Raw genomic sequence first — 18,977 nt, 5'->3', positions numbered from 1 at the left:
TTCCCAAGGACAAACTTTCTCTGTTTGTCTCACAAGGGAAATATATTCGAAGTTAAAATTTAACCCTTGTTTTTTATTGAGATACAGAACTTTAAGCAAAATAGTAAAGAAGCACTAATAAAAACTAAACTTAAAAAATTAGAAAACTACAGTTTCACTGGTATTAGATTACCACAATTCTTATTAAGTTAAACAGACTAAAAAGACTGGTAGATACTACTAAAAATGGAGTCTTTAATTTACAAAGTAATATAATTTTCAGGGGGCTTTTGTAATTTTACTCCTCTTGTTAGAAACAATTTTTAAATGCTAAAGTTCAAATTAATCCATTACTACACTCTCTATAGTCTGTACATTTAAATACATGAAATGAGGTTAAAGATGCGAATATATGATTCTCTCAGGTTAATTCTTGTTTCTGCTCATTTATCATTGTTAAACAAGAACATAAACAAGAACCACAGAAGCTGTAGAAAGCAAATATAACAACCATGCCATTCTGATTGGTTTTGCACACTGAAGCAAAGCAGTAACACAAACATGAAATAAACCATCAATGTCCCAGCACTATTCCATATAAACAGCCGTTGAAAATAATTATATTGTACATATCATATCATATTTCATACTATATATCATAATCATAGTTTGGGTTGGAATGGATCTAATCTACTCAAAAGGACATCTAATCAAGACACGCACATTAGCTCATTGTAAAAAAAAAAAAAAAAATTAAAAATTGCACTGGCTTGTTTTAAATGTTTCCAGAGACGGAGATTCCCTAGCCTCAGTGTAAGGAAATTTCTGCTCATGTTGAAGGGGAACTTTTGTTTATGGCCATTGCTCCTCGTTCTGCACCACCGTGAAGAGTCTGGCATCCCCTTCTCGGCACCCGCTTTGAGATGTGATAGATATGGGGACAGTGCCTAATTTGTGTTCGGCACACGTGTGGGGGTGACGAACAGCAGAGGCGGCAAACCGCCACAGGCCCTGAGGGGATCATGGCAACACCGGGAGCTGCGCACACAGCGCTCCACGGGGGCACACGAGCAGGGACCGGCGGGCACTGAAGCGAGCCGTGCAGCGCGCAGGGTCCCCACTCTCCGCCATGCCCGCTCCCGAGCGCCGACAGAAGCAGGAAGCGCCGGGAAGTGCCGGCACCCGTCTCCCGGCAGCGCCGGCGCCCGCCCCGAGGCGGGGCCCGGCCCGGCCGTCACGGCCGCGGAGGCCTCTGGGACACGTAGTCCGCGCCCGCCCGCTCCGCGCCGCCGCCCGCCCGCCCGGAACTACCGGTCCCGGCGCGCCCCGCGCCCGCCCCCGCTGGAGCGACTCCGGCAGGAAGGCGGCAGCGCGGCCCGGTCAGGCAGCCCGACCATGAGCTCCGCCAGGGAGTCCCAGAGCCACCACGGCCTCAAGCGAGCGGCCTCCCCCGATGTAACCGGGCGCGGGGCGGCGGCGCGGCGGGAGGGGGTTGGCGGCGCGGGGGGCGGCGGCAGGGCCGCGGCTCGGCGGCGGAGCCCCCAGCGGGACGCGGGCAGGCCGCGGCGGCCCGGGCGTGCTGCGGCGGGGCGGAGGGGCCGCTCGGGGCGGGCGGGCGCAGTGAGCGTGTGCTCCCGCAGGGCTCCAGCAGCTGGGAGGCGGCGGACCTGGGCAACGAGGAGCGGAAGCAGAAGTTCCTGCGGCTGATGGGCGCCGCGAAGGTGAGGCCGCCGCGCCGCCCATCGCCCCCACGGGGGCGGGCACGGGGACCGGGCCTCTGTGGGGCGATCTGAGCAAGGCGACAACAACCCCGAGCTGCCGAGGTTTGGGGTCTCCTCTAGGAGGATTTGGGTTTCACCGCTGTTGTATCAGCAGCCGTGTTACACAAAACCGCGCTCGGAAGTTGTCGAGTCCTGCGCCGCAGCTTCATCCTCCCCCCCCGCGCCTTAAATGCTTTCAGACAGGCTCGTGAAATTACTTGGTGACGCTTCCGAGAGACAGGCCTTGTTACAAATTAACAAACTTACCTGCCAGGTCTGTAAATTTCTCTGTCCCTGGAAAAACTTTTGAAAGAGTGGTAGTTTAAAGACTAAACCACTAAAGTAGTAAAGCTAGGGAATGTTTTTAGAGAGAAGATACACTAAAACTAAATTTCTGTTACGCTTGCTGCTAAAAATCCTGCAAAACTGGTTAAATGCAATAATGATTTTTTCATGTATAAAATGGTGGTTTAGTATTGCACTTTTACCTACTTTCAGAAAAACCCATTTTTACCTGTAGTAGGCTTATTTTGCTTGAACACAGTAATTTTGTAAGCTAAAATAGCTAACTGTGTTAAAGAGGTGAAAGTCAGGGCTTTGTAGTGGATGGGGATACAGTGCCCCATTAAAGCATCCCACTACCACTAATCTGAATGTCTGCTTGGGTACTCAATGCTGCTTGCTGTGTAATGGCAGTTCCTGCCTACTGGGACACATTTGCTAATGAGCAACTACTGAGCCAATAAATTAATCATCACTGTGAAGGGCTTACCTGACACTGTGACCAGTCTGAAAGTGGGATCATCGTAAGATGCACGGCCTGAACTGTTGCAGAGTGTCAGAGAAAGGATAAATCATCAGAACCTGAATACACATCTGTCTAGCGTCATGTAGTATAATTTTTGTATCAGTGGCAAGAAACAGGGTGAAATAGAACCATCTCTGGGGTCTGGGAAGAGCAAAGAGTGTGTAGTTGCTGGGGTTTCTTTTTCAGGAAATTCAGCAAAAGAAAGATGAAACAAGCTTACCTAGAGGCAGCAGCTCTTAGCTAGGAAAGCTTCCAGTCCTGCAGTTGGGTGGCAGGGTTTGACATTCAAGATGTCCAGGATGTTGGCAGAGCTGTCAGTGCACCCTAAAGCTCCAAAACAAACTGCCTTTTCTTTTAGAAAGAACATACTGGCCGCCTTGTTATCGGAGACCACAGATCAACCTCTCACTTCAGGACAGGTCAGTTTATCCAACAGCTGATACAAAGTTGGAAATCTAACCCTCATTTAGGAACATTCCAGTGCTCTAAGCTTGGTAGATATGGCAGGGAAGGATTTCAGGATTCGTAGCTGCAGCTGCAGATGGGTCAGGCTGTGGAGTTGTAGAAGTTCCTTTTTTCTGTCAGATTACTGACAAAAGGTTTCTGTGACTGCACTCACTTGCCTTTTAAAGTCCAGCGTGTGCCAGGAGATCCAAACTATGTACACAGTAAAGAACAGGGGTTGATTTGTCCCTGACCTGGTTACCTATTGAATAGAAAGATCTCTGCCCTAAAGCAATGAGGGAAAAGCTGTAAAGCAAAGACGTAAAAGCTGCAAGGTCATCTGCAAGATCAAGGCAATCAGCAATAATTGGATGTCTTGTAGGACCATGGTAACTCCTTATCATGCTTTCTTGGGAAGTCAAGGTTCATGGCACCAAGCTGGGTTGGACTGCACTGCCTGAGAGAAGCCTTGACAAAGCCTTGTGGAATAGCAGCTGTCAGCACTCCAGAAAACTTTCCCTCATATTCCAGAAAACTTTCCCTGATGCCTTCCACTGATCATTTTTCATGTGATGAAAAATTATTTATGGGCCAAAATAAGCCTGAGGGTTGGTTCCAGGTGCTGCTGCTCTTAGCTTACAGAGACTGAGAATCATTCCTTCATACCTGAATTTCTAGAAAGGAAGTGATGCTTCTCCTTGAAGTCATACAGAATCAGTACTCATTTCTTAATAGCAAGAAGTTAAAATGACAGGGGGTTTAACACTTCTTTGTCTAACATACAGTTCTTGTCCTTTTACAATAACATACAGCTCTAATTTCCAAATCAGGAAGTGTGGATTTGCAATGGAACCTTTCGGCTTCACAGAAATACAAATTAAAAGCTAGTGTTGTAGGGGAGGATTAGAGATTCTTACCTTCTCCAAGTACATAGGATCCTTAACTATTTTAGACCACTTACTCAAGTAAATAAAGGGGTTATAGAAGTAGCTCATGAAAATTAAGTTTTTCTCCTAATTGCTAAGGATGGAAAAATACAGAGCTGTAGTAACTCCTCCTTGTAATTTGGGATGCATGAAACAGTTTCAGATACATAAACAAGAGTGGTGCTATTGTCCCAAGGCATGATGCTATATCTGAGAGATGACTTCATCACAGTAATCCTGTGTTATGTAGTGAAGGTCACAAAGTTTCTCCTTGCTGGGGCATGTTGCGGTATTGGCTGGAAGCACAGAGAACTCACACTGATTACATTTACCTTGTTCTGTGGAACATAACACTGCATAGTGCAACTGTGGAATGCATCAGGTGTCAGGAACTTCCCAGCCCTCTTTGTGTCCAAGCCATCCTGCTTGCACCCTTGCTTGCTTTAAAGTCTGATGGTTTGTATGCAGGAATACTGCACCCTAGTTTAGAATGGTTGCATTTAAACTTCTTGCCTTTGAAAATGTGACTTCCTGTAATTTGGTGTCTCTGTTAATTTGAATAACCATAACCAAAGTACCCTGGACAATGCAGGGGAAGAAGACAAGAAGATGAACGAGGAGTTGGAGTCTCAGTACCAGCAGAGCATGGACAGCACCATGTCGGGGCGGAACCGGCGCCACTGCGGGCTGGGCTTCAGCGAGGTACTCAGTTCATTGCCAGGGATTTGCCTTTCACTTCACTGACACAAGGAGGTTCTGGGTTTAAAAATCCATGCAGACTTCCATGGTTTGGGTTAAAGGACGAACTCACTGTAGCCACTTGGCTGCTGTTTGTGTACACTGTGATGGTCATTTAGTTGCTCATAAATGAGAGATGCTTCTCATTGTTTCTCGTTGTTCTTAGAAGTGAAGACCTCTGCTCCAGAGCAGTCTGATTAGGGCACAGAGTGACAGTTTTAATATATTAAATCAAGGTGTTGCTGAGGAATATATAAGCAGCCAGGATAACCATCTGCATGGTTGTTAGCAGTATCATTGGATTATTTCAGCATTCCTCATGCTGCAGTTTGCTAAGTGTCCTTTCAGAGATCAGTCACAAATGTGAATTCTGGATGGCCTAGCCCTTAGTTCCATTGTGTCACTCTGTGACAAATATTCCAGTGTCAATACTAGAATTACTGAACTGATGTGATCTGCAACTTCAGACTCACTGAATGGTGTCTTTAGGATTTCTGCTGTAACTAAATAAACCAGTGGCTGATGAATTCATGTCACAGCTGGTATGATTAACCACTTCAGGGAGCTGCTTTCTGTCTAATAGTTTGTGTCTTATGGGCCTCTGTTTAGCAACATGACCCATTTCAGTACCAAAATGAAAGAAGCCATTAAGTGAAACAATCTCACTGGGAAATTTTAAAGGCTGCAGTGGAGTTGCCAGGAAATAATATTTTATCTCTCTCATAATCTGAATTTACAGTTTCAGGAAGATGAACAAGAAGAGGAGGCAGCTGGACACTCCTCTGATGAGAGTTCAGATGATTCTGAAAGTGGCTCTGATTCAGAGCAAGAGGAGTCTGCAGAGGAGCTACAAGCTACTGAAAAACATGAGGAAGCCGAGGTTCCAGAAAACAAAAAAGAATCAAAAAGCAACTATAAAATGATGTTTGTGAAAGCCAGTGGTTCATAACTGCAGATGTAACAGCTTTGTATTTAAAGTACAGTAAGCCTTATTGTTACAGTGCAAAGTGGAGGACTGCTACAGCACAGATCTTTGTATTTTGATTTTAAAAAGACCCTGTTAGATGACAAAAAGTAGTATTTGCTTTCTGTTGCCATGGATAACATTTTTATGGGCGCAGTGATATTACTGGTTTTTGTAAAGTGTATAAAATCCTGGATGGAGAAATAAATTTGTTTTGTTCCTGCCCAATCTTTACAATGTTATCTGAACTATCCCTTCCCTTATTCCATGCCAGATAAGGAAGCTTCATGTTAGTGGTTTATTCAGTTAGTGCCCCAGTCTTGAATTTTTGACTGTTAAGATTACATGTGAATTACGTGATGTTGCATTAGTTGTAAAATACCAATATCAGCATTATTCTGTGATGTACTAGAGCTTTAAACAATGATTTTGTCTATAGATGCTAGTGTTGGCAGGGCTGAGGAGAAATTGCTCACTTTTGTGACAGCATTGATCACTGTACCCATCTGAAGTCCTACAGCAGTTGCATAGAGAATATGTTTTAGAAAAGAGTAATACAGCAGAAGGCTCTAATTGCTTCTTTGGCTTTCTAACGAGGGGGAGGAGCTGTAGTTGTTTCTACCTTTCAGTAGAAAAGAGTGATTTTTTTGAATTACTGGTTCCTGGCTAGAGCACTGAGCTGTTATTAAAAATAACACCTCCCAGAGAAACCAGTTTACTTTGAAAGAGAAAGTATACTTTGATAATGAAAAGGATATACAAATCATTTTAGCTTTTTTAAAGTATAGAATAAAGAGTTAAGTATGCGAGCCCTTCTTCCTTTTCTCCCTGCACATGCATCACTTGGAGCTCTGAGTCAATTAGCACAAGGCTGTAGCTGTCAAGCCCAGCTGATATGCCTAGAAAGCCAGGAGTTCAGCAACTCCTCCCAGCAAGAGTTAAACACATCCATTCCTCTGCAAAGTCATTGCATTCATGTAATGAATAAAATACCAGAGCTTTTTAGACTTTTTTTCCTCTTAGTATGTCAGACAGATCACCTGCCTCTCCTGGCTGGGAGAGCAGGACATCTGCCCTGTACCTCTGGTACCCCCACAGCAGTGTTCCAGGGGACACTCCAGGTGCTGCAATTCCTGATGTGCAGACAACATTTCCAAGCCAGTGGGCTGAAGGAAAGCAGCAGTTTGAACTATCATTGCCTAGTTGAATGTAAACATTGCAGCATCAGCTATTGGGGGAGGACTTGGAATAAGTATGGAAAAAATAAAAGTAATATTGTAAATAGAAACCGAGTGTAGATTTTGATTACTGTGTTTGACTACATCTGCATTTAATACAAGCTCTTCCACTCATTCCATTTCAAGAACCATGTTCCAGCAGCCACTAAAGGTCAATCATTTGTACTTGATTTATGTAGATTTTTCTGTTTTCCCCATACTGCAAGCTTCTAATACGTAGGGGAAAAAATTTAAGTAGCTTGTGCATTGTGAAAAGAGAAAACCTCACCATGACTTAGGAAAGCTGCTCTATCTCTAGGAAAGAGAGTGAGATGCCTCCCTCAGAGATCAGCTGATCACTTTCCTAATAGACCAATTCCTGGTTTTCCTGGTTAGACACTCAAGCTAACCTCAAACCCCAGCATTTCACTGTTGAAGTTCTTTAGCCATGGCTGCCACTGACCTCTCTGCCTTCTCTGTCCCAGCGGTGCTGCTCTCTGAGCTCTCTCACCAGCATGCAGCTGTGCAGAGATTCATGGTGGGATCTGGAAAGACCCAGGAAAAGCAGATCCAGCTGGCCAGCCCTGCACAGCTCTCTACTGACAGACAAAATGAAGGGCTCTTCCACTCAGCCTCTTGCCTCCCTGATTAGGCCATCAGTTTCAGTTATAAATAAGCAGAACACACAAAGATAAAAAAATAAACTGGAATTAAACTATTCTAGATACAGCTCTGACTGGGGAAAAAAAGAAAAAAATCAGCAGGACTTTCATCTCCAAAAGCAGAACACCAAATATGAACATCTGATGAGATTTGGAGTAACATCTGTTATGCTGACCTAAGACTCACCTGCTCAAAGTAGGAAGAGTTATTCTACACAATCTTGTCTGTTTCTGCCTAACATTTATAAACATTCTAAGAACTTGCAGACTGATCGATGAAACAGCATAAGCTTCTCCCTATGTACCATGAAAGGCTGATTTAACTCAGTGAATGTTTCAATTCAGGAGTCAGTTTTAGCAACATTTGCTACAACAGTATCAGCAGCAGTGGCATGGGTGGTTTCTGCTCAGTGGGGACAGGAAACACAGGAAAAATCAAAGTCCATGTCTTGGTTGACTCCAGCCAGCCCTTTGCTTTTTCAAGTTAGTATGGAAGGAGCTACCAGAGATAACAGCAGAACACATCATAAGCAGACACTGACTAACAAGAAGGGCAACTGCATTTGTCTGTTAAAACAAGACTTGTCCACTGAAACTCCTCAACTCCAAGACCAGTTAATTTCCATCTCAATAGAAAGGCAGAAGTCTGCCTGTTCTCCTACACCTCAGGGAAGGACTGAAGTTAGGCCACAGAGATTTATCACAGAACAGCCATCACATCTGCTAAGTTTTCATCTGTTTCTAAACCACACTGAAAATTTGCTCACACAAAGAACAATTCAGGTACATTCTCAGCACTTGGCTTTGGAAGAGTGAAAGCACCTGAACAAGGTCAAATGCACTGGTGTGCCTGTTCCCCTTCCTTGGAACCAGAAACCCCTCTAGTGAGCTCCATCACAGCCCCAGTGCCCATGGGTCTGGCAGTCTCCACAGAGGGTGCTTCTAAGCCAGGTAAAAAGGGATTCTCAGCATCCTACAGGAATTCTCCGAGGCCAAGGAAACCAGATCTGTAAGTTGCCCTGTAGTTTCTTGCAACTGCTTTGCAGTTTACTCTCCCTTTCTTCCTGAAGAGGAGGCTGACAACTTGATTCCTGAAAGCACAATTTATAGGCCAGCTTCAAAGCTATAGGTCCCTCTAAGGCTCTGGTTGGGGAATTCACATCAAAGACGATGTACACATGTTGTTCTGATGCCAGAGAGGACGCTTGGTAGAAATCTCCGTGGATTTGCTACAGTCCCCAGTACAGGGATTAAATTATGCACTGAAGCTGCCTCTGTAAACTGCAGGAGACAAAGAGAATAAGTGGCAGTGCAATATCTCATAATCAAAGCCTGGCACAGCTCTTTGCATCAGTCTCTTGGAAGCTGTCAGGGGATTAAGAGAAGGGACCATGTGTCAAGGCACCCTCAACTGAAGGGACAGAGCAAAAGCTGGTTTTGTTTGCTTTTAAGCCTGTCACCTCTGCACTTTTACTGAGAAAAATATTTTGGTGCAAGAGGTGTACAGCACTGTGATGGGAGGTGAGTTTCCTTAGTTATTGCACAGCATTAAAGAAACACAATACTGGGTGATTTAACCCAAGTTGAGTAAATTTTGATGTGCAGGTGCAGAAGGAGCTCACACTTAGAGTTTGTGCTATTATCTATCCAAACTCAGTACCATTTATGATGTCCATATGAGGATCCAGTGAAGAAAAATTAAAAGACAGGACTGAAAAGAACTTTAGATGCTAATAAAAAAGCACAGTAAATGGCAATAGGAAAGACAATTGTCATGCTACCAAAGCACTACCCTGATGTCATCAGTGATTCTCCTTCATCCACTACTACCATCAACATCCCACTCCCTTGTTTAATTCTTTCACAAGGTGTTATAAAACATTCTCATTTCCAGCCATTCCTTCCAACCTTCTCCACTGCAACTTAGGTCAAGTCCTTTCACAGAAGCATTTTGCTGCTGTCCAAGTCTATGCATTTGAGCTCTTTGCATCTTTTTACTACCTCTCATTTCCCACCACCAGCCTGCTTTCCAGCCTCTTACTTACACCTTGCTTGCAGATACATCTCTGCCATGATTTTCTACAATCTCACTCACCTTTGATTTCTTAATCTCTTCTTTCTTTTAGTGCTTCCTTATGCTACAGCTCCTGGTAAGAGGGTTCAGGAAAACATGATTGTCCTTCAGGCTTACATCTGGTAACACAATTTCACCAACAGCTGCTCCAAAAATGCCAGTTCTGTTTCCTTTGGAGGCTGTTTTCCATTCTCTGTAAGGCAACCAGGAGCACTGGCATATAAATAACAAGTCAACAGTGCTCAAATGTGTATATACTTTCTATGTGCACTTTTTACACATATTCAATACTTTTTGGTTTTATTTACTTTATAATTAGCACTTGAAGTTATTCCACCATCTCCCAGCAATTTCATGGCAGCTTTTATAATCTTACCTCCTTCTTACATTTACCTGTAGTTTAACATTCCAAGTGTGGTAGTTGCACAGGATACCTCAACAGACTTGTATTAAAAATGCTCTTTAAAATTCCAGAGCTTTGAACTAAAGAAGTATCTCAAGAAGTTTTCATGGAAAGTTCATTGCGGTTGGTTCAATTCAGCTGCAGTTAGATGCACCTTTTCAAATAATGGGGAAAAAAAATGTAAAGGGGTCAGACCCAATCAATACAGTTGTTCAAACAGAATTTCAGGCACTGTGATGTGGGGATTTTTTGTGCTCTTTCTTTGTACTGCTCCACTATGAAGAAAGGTTGCTTTTGCTGGTAGAGCAATAAAAATCTTAGCCTTTTGAATACAGCCAAATAACCAATGGGAATCTTAACCAGGTGTGGAAAACATAGCAATTTTTTCATGTTTTTCTTGTGCATGGCTTTGTTCTTTTTATAATCACGCAGTACATGGGCACACAGACACACACAGCACAAGCAAACACTTTGAAATACCCATAGACAGACAGAAATCAGAGGGGTAACATCACATCCTGCCTTCTGCATCTTCTAAGTTTTGACACTAGGTAAATCTGGTCTTTCCTTCATAGAACATCCAAAGAAGTTAATTGCTAAGACACCTGGGAAATAGGTGGTTTCCTAGAGGGGAACAGATTCTGATATAAAAAGCATATATATATATATATATTTGAAGATCTGGAAGTCAGAGGAGTAAATGGTGCAGGGGGAAAAATAATGGTGTGAAGTACCAGAATGGGTTGGGAGTGCTCTGCCTTCTCAGAACACCAACCCCTCCCTCCAAAGGCTGCGGGGTATCCAAACCAACCACGCTGGTGGGCTTTAAGACCTTTTTGAAACAGCAGCACACAACTTCAGTAGAATCCTTCAGCAGCTTTTCCTTCCACACCTAAGATACTTTCCAGAAGAGAATGTCTCAGTAGCTTCCTGAAAAACCTTTGTATCTACTTCTGCTGGGGTTTGTTTGTGGGGGCTTCTTGTTGTTAGTGGTGTGGTTTTTTCCTTCCCAAGTGTTCCAAAACAGCCTGGATGTCTCTAAGTACTGCTTACCTGCCCAGTCCTTTAAAACAAAGAGCATAATACAGGTGCACAAAGACAAACAGTGCTACAGCTCAGCAGGAGTCCTTGCAGCCCAGCAACCACACAAACTTAAAAACAATAGTGCAAACCAGGGCTGGAGGCTGTTGTGCACGTCCAGAAAGGTGAAAGAGGTGCCACTTACAGCTATCCGGATGTACTTTTATAAATGCAGCTGGGCAGTAAACATTTAATAACTTCAGCTGAAAAAATTGGAAACAGATGTATATGGGAAGAGAATTCAGCCTGCAAAATTTTTGCTTGGTATAACATTACAAAACACTAATTAAAAAACAGCACAATCAAAAGAACTGACACAGTTTTCTAATGAGTGAGTTCAATTAGTCCCACAATACTTCACTGTTGAATAGGCAGAGGGGAAAAAAGTAGAATTTCTGACCAAAATTATATTGATCTGCAAATTCACATAATTTTTTTCTAGTTTTAATATTAGAAAGTAGCTTGTAACACCCTGAAAAGAGCATGTAGATGAAAAGAAACAGAACTGAGAAAGGAAATTGACCCAAACTAAATACTCTATGCATAGGAAAACTAGTTATTCCTATTTAAAAACTACACCCATCATTACAAAAGATGGTCATTAGGAACAGCATTTCACATATTCAACAAAAAGTTTTGGAAGAAAAATTACCTTATAAATTTTTTCCCAAATATGGGATTAACTAGGGACATGACCAAAATCTTTCAATCAAGACTGGTTTTGTTGAAAATGTTAATGATGTAACTGTTTAGGGCAAAATCCTTCTCTTCCACACAAGCTTTCATGAGCAGATTTTGTGTGTGTGTGATCAAAGAAAAGAGAATGAGCACCTGTCCCATCCTGCAGAGCAGCACTGCCTGTGTTCCTTCTCCTTCACTGCCTTGTTGTGCTCCACAAAAACAGGATGAGCACATCCTAAAGCAGCTCAGCTCCCAATTTCTGCCACTCACATCCAAAAGCCAAGGACTCACAGCCTCAAACACTCACCCTCGAGTTTGTGCAGTCAACACTAAGCCACAGAAACACTTTTAATTGTTTTTTTTTCAGAAGAATTCAACATGTCCAGCACTCTCCATCCACTTAGGTGTCTTTTGAGGGAATTGCTGCAAAGTCCAACACTGCCAGTGAGCTGCAGCTTTGTCAGTGCCCACCACCTTCCCCTCAGCCAACATCCCACTTGCTATTCAAGAACAAAGACAGATTTCATCAGTTGCTTAGAAAACATTTCTAAAAAGAAAATGAAATAAAAAATCAACTAATAATAATCATCATCAAAAGGTAGAATTGGTGTGGAGAGAGCCTGATTCAAATCCCAGTAAAATAAGTGCAAAACTGGGGAACTTGAATGGGATTTGAACCAAAGAAGAGCAAAATGTGATAAAAGCACAAATTGACTGGATTTTCAACTATATGGAAACTGATAAGAGAGCAGACAAGACAGAGGCAATAGGAGGCAGTTATGTTAATATTTTAATCTGTACATATACATTTTCCAAACGGTTACATTTTATTTAAATTAATGTTCTTTTGCAAAATATTCATTTATGTTTTCAAAACTTTTTTATAAAGGCAAAAATAAATCATTATTTTGGCAAAAGGTTTTGAAGTTGATACTGGCAGTATTGAGGTAAAATAGATTGCATTAGCTAAATATATGCTTTTAAGAATATTTCTGAGTATAGTGTTAATATATGATGATTTGTCTTAAAGTCTGAAACACAAAGGTCAATTCCAAGGGGTTTTTAGCTACTACTTGAATACAGGGAATAGACAAGTTAGTGGTTTCACAAAATACTGCAGAAGTATTTCTCAGTTATTTCTCATCCAGAGCTGAACTCAGCTAGTAATTACATAACATGGGGACGTTTTTGCATGTCTTGCATTCGATGCATACACAGGGTTTTTTAAAGTATAGTTGCAGCAATACATTTAATCTTATTTTCTCCGTATTTTAACCTGCTCACCCTTTGCCCTATGCAAAAGTACAGCACAGAATTTCAAAGTTTGGCAAAGATAAGCACCAGGTGAACATACACAGGAAATTAGCAGGTGCCACATTCCATTAGTTATGCTATGTTTATAGGATAAATACTAGTCAGTACATCATATTGTAATGTCTATTGAAAAAATATCAGAAGAAAAATATGTATTTACTAGCCAAATGACACATTGTAATTGTTTATTGCTTACTTCACATATTTTAATTAAAAATCATCTTCTTTCACATCTCAACTTCCAAAACAAAATTTTGTTAGCTGTTTGTTATAGAGGGGGCAGCACTACATTCAAGGGCAACCTAACAAACTGTGGATTGATACCACTACGTTAATCATCTGGGATCATAAAAAAGGGACTTAAAACTGGCTTCTGTTATGGCTTTCTTGGGAAATTTCAGCTACACAGTGGTTACTAATATTTAGAAATTCAAGCTAACAGTTTTTGCAATGGATTATTTAGTGGGCAAAAGGGTGGGTGATTAACTCTACAAAAATATTCCATCTGAAACACCCTTTCACCAAACGTGTCACCCGTGTTAGCTCTATCCATACCCTATCTATGTGCTTCTAGGTTTGTTCAAATTTGCAGGGTTTTTCTCATAAAACTTTATGATGTGCATCTGAGCCTGAGGGGGAAGTAACAGCATCTTTTAGTATCTATGCAAGAAGTGTCTTTTAAAATGAATTCAGCCCTTGATTAAAAAAAAAACCTAAAATACACCGTTCTAAAAATGCATTGTCAGTATTTTACAGAGTTTATTAAAAGTGCCGTTTATTCGTATAAAAAGTGTGAACTAAACTGAAGTAAATAAAAAATGATCTGCAGTTCTCTTCATTTTCATAGAAAATCCCCCTGTCATTCTCTGAATGTCTTTCCAGAAGAAGGGGTCACCAGCCAAGGAGTATCTCCACAGAAACCTGGAGAAGAATCTCCTCTGTTCTCCGCACGGCGTCACAAAGCGGGATTTGCCTCCAGTCTCGCGTCAGTGCTCACTTACTGCTTTGGCTGGTGTGAAGGAAAATAAAACGTGTTAAATACTGAAGGGAGTCAGCCAATGCCAATGCCAAGCAGTAAGAAATTGCTGGGAACTTTTTTTTTAAGCTTTTTGCAGTTTGACAGAAGGAACAATTCATACAGACACGTTAAGCCAACAATTGTCTCACCATGCCACTGATGCTCAAGCTCCTGTGTCCCCAGCACATCACAACTACTTTCTTTTTCTAAAGAAAACATAACTGTATATAAATACACATCTGTAACTGTGTATCTGTGAGTATATATTTGTATAGACATGTGCTAGACATGTTTTTAAGTCAGTCTGCAATCACAGAATGGCTGGGGTAGGAAGGGACCTCTGAAGGTCAGCCCCAGCTCCCTGCTCGAGTCTCTGGCACTGTACAATTATTTGAGTTACTCAAGCAACCCTCTTTACTACTTCATCTCTGCATTATTCTCTTGTTCAATTTCAGGCAATAAAATTAAGCCAAAGAAAATCAGAAGTGTAAGAATAACATGCATCCAGAATAAATACGGATGCATAGCAAGTGTCTTAACTAGGGGCACACTCAGCAGTTGTATACAGTATTTACACCTTTTCCTACTTCCAGTTTCAAACAGGGAAACCTCTGCAAATCCTACTGAGAAGAGACAGAAATACAGATGCTTCTTTGTAAGGACAACAAAATTATCATTGTTTTAATACCTGAAGTGGCAAAACAACCTAACCAGAGACAAACCCAATCTTCTGTTAACACGATCCAATGAAAGGCATGATCAAAGTCAAACACAACATTGCAGATTTAGTTACAAAGGGCCAAATTTTCAGCTCACCTCAGCTGAGACTCTGATGCCAGCTCATGTGTAGGATATACCAGCCCACAGAGGAAGCCCCTGCTTGTACAGGGGTGCACTTTGGATTCTCTCTTTGTATGTCCTGAGCAGGCACCAGAGTACAGAAGGATGCTGAAAACCTGGCCCCCTGTTACCCAGAGCACAGATGTCTCCTCCCTTCACCACAGCAGGACTGGGGAAGCACCTCACCTGCAGAGCAACAGCACTTAACTGGAGACTGCAGCAGCCCACGTGTTAGCTCATTAGAAGCAATATTTACAAGGACAAAAGGCTCCTGCATGCAAAAAGCAGCTGCATGCTTTCATTCGGACGGAATCCTGGTTTAGTAAAGGAGTTAAAATTTAGCAAGCCACAGCACAGGCAGGATGGCAGATCTGACATGCCAAGAGCAGTTAGTTCTTACTTGGAAGGTGTTTAAACAAATGTGTAGTGAAATCCATTGCTTAAGGGGGAGTGAGGTGGCTGTGGTACAGAAGGTGAGGGTGCTTTGGGTGGGTAGGTCAACTGCTGAGCTAGAAGGGATCACACACAGGAATTAGGCTGCACAATCAAACATTCACATCATAAAAGGAGTCACCTTAATTTTCCATCCCCTGATGAGCAATGAATGAGGTGCTACACTATTGTAGTCACACGGAAAACAAGGTAAACAACATTTCTACCTGCTGCTTTTTTCTACTCCTTGTGCCAATCAAACAAATAAAGATTCCTATTTGCATGAGAATATGGACAACCAATCTTAAGATGAAATTTCACGGGAACATTATGAAGGCACACAACACTGACATACTCTCCTCAGCCCCGCTTTTAAAGCTCTGGACCAGCACCTATATTTGTTAATTTGATTTCCAGACTTCACTGAGACTGTGCAGGTTTTCAACATTTCCTTTGTTATATGCCAGTGAGCAGAAACCAAAATAATATATAGAAAAATTATGTTTACAAAATTACATATACCCATAACATTTTGCTTGATGCAGTGCATGATATAGTAAATACATTTTCATATCTCATTTGAAAATACAGGATAAAGAATACAATGATTAAAACTATTCTTGTTTATAAATCTGAATAACAGTATAGTATTGGAAGACAATAATCATAAAATTGCAGAAATTGAAGCTTGATCTAAAATTCTGCTTTTATGTTTTGGAGGGCCAAAGCACACAACACAGGAAATGACTTCTTAGTACTCTTGTATTTGATTTAAATCTTCCAGATTCTTGGCATGATTTCCACTCAAAAGGTTGATTTCTTATTAGGAACAGAAGAAACTCTAAAATGCTAAGATTAGATAAATTTACAACTTATCTTAAAAGATTTATATTAGCATAATATCCTAACATAAGTGCTCGCTCCTGAAAAATGGGCAAAGTTAAGCTTCACAGTCTTTTTCATAAACAAATCTTTGTAAAACAATCTACATAATTAGATTGGGATTTTCAGATGTGGTCTGCTTCATCACCAAAGAGCAAACAATAACTCATACTTCAAAAATCAAACTACAAAAAAAAAACAGGTGAAAGAATCTGTAATATGAGACTAAATGAGAATGTAAAATCAGCTGTGCAAAGTGTCAAATACTTTCCTTTTCAACCACCTCAGTTCATCAGAAAAGAAGCCATAACTAAAAAACCTGAATTCTTTTCTGGTTTATAGATTTTTCTATTAAAACCAAATCATTCTTTTTTTTAAGAATACCAGCACTTAACTGAAGTTTAAAACTGAAGTTTGCTTTTAAAGGAGTAAGAAATAACTGAAATCAAAGCAAGACATGTTTCAAGAGTGAGTTTTTGAGATAAAAGAGTGGCAACAAAAGCTGTGCACAAATGTAAAAGTTTGGAATTCTTAAAAACCTTAGTCTTTGGCTACTGTGTCAGGGTTTCTTTCAGTGTCTGAAAGACAAAAGAGGCAGCTGCTATGCTACACAAAGAAAATGAAACTAAAACTTATCTCTCAACTGACTGCAAATTTTCTGAAGCAGCATTTGAACATTTCAATGCCAACACACATTGTAATTCCTTCTTTGAGGAAACTAAAGAATTAAGAAGATTTTTGTGGTTACATGTATCTAAAAAATTGACAAATCACACTTTTGACATAATTAAACATAAAAATTAAAAAATATAAATAAAAACCTATAGGAATTAAATGTATACTAAATTCACTACACAATATTTTAAAAAATCAAACTTCTTTCAGCACTGTAGAGTTGCTACAAGTTTAGGCACACCCAGAAGTAACTTAAGTGGCCTCAAGAAGACCTTGGAGTAGGGCAGGCACTCTGCTCTGACATAGAGGAATGATTTTGGGTGTGTTAATCTGGGCTGATGTTAGCCCACATGTGTGATCTTTTCCCAGCAGAAACTGGAACTCAAGTGGCAAAATGCTCCCCTGGCTAATACCTCATGAAAAAAAAAATTCCCATTCCATAACCAGAGGATTGGAGTACCTGTTAAAAGGTTCTGGTCACTAGAACTGGGACCAAAGCACCTGTTGAAAAGCCCTGTTGATATACCCATGGCCTGACAAGCTACAAGGTTATTCCTGAACTGCTCCCATGATTTTACAATTCTGTTTTTCTGTTCGTTTGGTTTAGCTTTATAACGTCTGGCCTCCTCAGCGAATCACTTTCTCCCTGCCAGTCAGCTAAATTACCCACAGAAACTCTCTCAAGTCTCAAGATTCCTGTCTTGGAAATGTATTCCATTCCCTCAAAATGCCATTCCCCCTCAGGTTCAGCTGGCAGTGCACCCCTGAGTGTGCAGCCACACTCCATCAGCGCTGTTACTGCAGATGCACGTCACGCATCCCCATACTGGAATCATCTGTCTTGGATGGGAAGGTCTTAAGGGCTGCTGTGGCAACAGCCATAAGTTTAAACTGACAACTTTGGGTGAGAAATGTGCATATTTTTTCTCCATCATAGTTGAAGTTTCCATTATTTCCATTCTCCACTGGAACAGTGAATGGTGCCAGTTATAAATGGCCAGTCAGACTCTTGGGGAAATCGCTGCTGCACGGATTACTGTGTGATACAAATCTCTTGACATTTCTTACTTATTTCAACCATAAAGCAATCAAGAGTGAAATTATCACTTTTAGCAACATATTGCAAAGGATCTATTAATTTCCAGGCATCAAGCAGAATTCCTGCACAGCTGTCTTGCTCGGACCTCTCATCCTGGTGACCAGATATGCCAATACCCATTCTACAAGCTTATTTTCAGCCTGTTGCACACAGCCCAGGCTGCAAATGATTCTAGCCTCATCTCCATCACTGGACCAGGGAATTTTTCTCTTTAAAAAATATTTTAAATCCTCTTTTCTTGATTGTTTTTTGAAGTCACAGATCCATTTACCTTCAAAAAATGAACACAGAAATACTTGATATAATGTAATTATAGAGAACTAAAATGCTAATTTTTTTAGCACCATTAGTTACAGCAAGTTTCCAAGTTCTGAACTTATTGATCACAGTATTTTGCCTCCTTTATCCTGTCCACTGGAGGCCAAACACAATGTAAATCATTAGCCCCTCTCCATTTGTTACCAACACACACTTTTCACTATTTTGAATATAAATGACTAAAACTTTCTCTCATGGCAGGAGTTCAGCAACAACCTCACAAAACTTGAGAAGCTGGTAAGGAATAGCTGTTATTTTGTAAATAACTAAGCATTACCTGCTACCTCCTTGCTCCTCTGAGAGGCTTCAGAAGCCAGAGCATATGAAATGGTAATGATGCGCTCCTGCTCCTGCAGCTGTGAATCTAAATCAATCGAGTTGTGTTTGTCCTGGGCAACAGTAGGCTGCAGATTGTGCATACTGGGGGGAAAGTGAAAAACAACATTAACATTTGCAAACATAAAGAATCCACCATGCAGATAAGAACGAGCTTGGATTCAGAGAGCAGTTTTCAGATCTCATCTATCAAGCTCCACGTTTTATTGCGGTTCTTTAAAACAGGGTGGATGTTGTTATGCAAATGCCTACAGCACACGAGGAAAAATGACAGTCACCACACGTTCAATCACAATTTCTGCATAGCCTTAAGAACATCTGAAAGTC

At 41.3% G+C, this 18,977-nt stretch overlaps 2 protein-coding genes across 13 annotated transcripts in view; one reads left to right on the top strand and one right to left on the bottom strand.

The window, feature by feature from the left end:
• Window positions 1-1,276: 1,276 nt before the first annotated feature.
• C6H11orf58 (chromosome 6 C11orf58 homolog) lies at window positions 1,277-5,847 on the top strand. Its single transcript, XM_005486617.4, has 5 exons — window positions 1,277-1,434; window positions 1,620-1,700; window positions 2,906-2,966; window positions 4,510-4,619; window positions 5,395-5,847. Exons 1-5 carry the CDS (start codon window positions 1,375-1,377, stop codon window positions 5,602-5,604), a joined length of 522 nt encoding a protein of 173 aa, XP_005486674.1. The 5' UTR covers window positions 1,277-1,374; the 3' UTR covers window positions 5,605-5,847.
• Window positions 5,848-6,106: 259 nt separating this feature from the next.
• The window catches only part of PLEKHA7 (pleckstrin homology domain containing A7), a 151,570-nt gene continuing 138,699 nt past the window's right edge, over window positions 6,107-18,977 (bottom strand). For 10 of the 12 annotated variants that reach the window (XM_026793101.2, XM_026793105.2, XM_026793102.2 and 7 more), the window contains 3 exons: window positions 18,592-18,734; window positions 15,309-15,417; window positions 6,107-14,059 (listed from right to left, as the gene is read on the bottom strand). In XM_026793101.2, the coding sequence (XP_026648902.2) occupies window positions 15,320-15,417; window positions 18,592-18,734 (241 nt within the window). In that variant the 3' untranslated portion in view covers window positions 6,107-14,059; window positions 15,309-15,319. The remainder of the gene's footprint in view (window positions 14,060-15,308; window positions 15,418-18,591; window positions 18,735-18,977) is intronic. The other 2 variants (XM_014266742.3, XM_026793115.2) reach the window with 2 other exon arrangements.

Source organism: Zonotrichia albicollis, chromosome 6 (assembly GCF_047830755.1).
Source record: "Zonotrichia albicollis isolate bZonAlb1 chromosome 6, bZonAlb1.hap1, whole genome shotgun sequence".
NCBI lineage: Eukaryota > Metazoa > Chordata > Aves > Passeriformes > Passerellidae > Zonotrichia > Zonotrichia albicollis.
This window is presented reverse-complemented; position numbering and strand designations above follow the sequence as displayed.

Coding starts and splice junctions, on each gene's coding strand:
- C6H11orf58 (XM_005486617.4), top strand. CDS start 1,375: ATGAGCTCCGCCAGGGAGTCCCAGAGCCACCACGGCCTCAAGCGAGCG. Junction 1,435..1,619: donor AGCGAGCGGCCTCCCCCGAT/GTAACCGGGCGC, acceptor GTGCTCCCGCAG/GGCTCCAGCAGCTGGGAGGC. Junction 1,701..2,905: donor GGCTGATGGGCGCCGCGAAG/GTGAGGCCGCCG, acceptor CTTTTCTTTTAG/AAAGAACATACTGGCCGCCT.